Source organism: Condylura cristata, unplaced genomic scaffold (genome assembly GCF_000260355.1).
Source record: "Condylura cristata isolate star-nosed mole 26May11 unplaced genomic scaffold, ConCri1.0 scaffold00041, whole genome shotgun sequence".
Classification (NCBI taxonomy): Eukaryota; Metazoa; Chordata; class Mammalia; order Eulipotyphla; family Talpidae; genus Condylura; species Condylura cristata.
The window spans coordinates 7,003,315-7,003,541 of record NW_004567142.1 but is presented as its reverse complement, the minus strand read 5'-3'; the positions used below and the strand labels follow the sequence as shown (position 1 = coordinate 7,003,541).

General features: G+C 74.0%; 1 protein-coding gene across 1 annotated transcript in view; it reads right to left on the bottom strand.

Moving 5' to 3' along the window:
* The window catches only part of TMEM190 (transmembrane protein 190), a 1,595-nt gene that overhangs the window by 743 nt on the left and 625 nt on the right, over nucleotides 1-227 (bottom strand). Inside the window, exon 2 of the mRNA XM_012733557.1 lies at nucleotides 3-114. Coding sequence (XP_012589011.1) covers nucleotides 3-114 — 112 coding nt within the window. The remainder of the gene's footprint in view (nucleotides 1-2; nucleotides 115-227) is intronic.

The following is a 227-nucleotide window of genomic DNA, read 5'->3' as shown; positions in this document are numbered from 1 at the left end:
GGTGGTAGCACACGCCGTCCCGGTAGCAGCACCGCAGGCGCAGGCAGAGGTTGGGGTTCTCGATGGCGGCCTGACCCCCGCAGCTCTCCCGGTCCCAGACGTCTCCCTCGCAGCCTGGGGGCCGGCACGCGGGGTCACTGTCTCCAGGGCCGCCCGGCCAGAGTCCAGGGGCAGGGCTCAGGAGCCGGCGGCCACCTCCTGCTGGCTGCCGTGGCACCCAGAGTCCG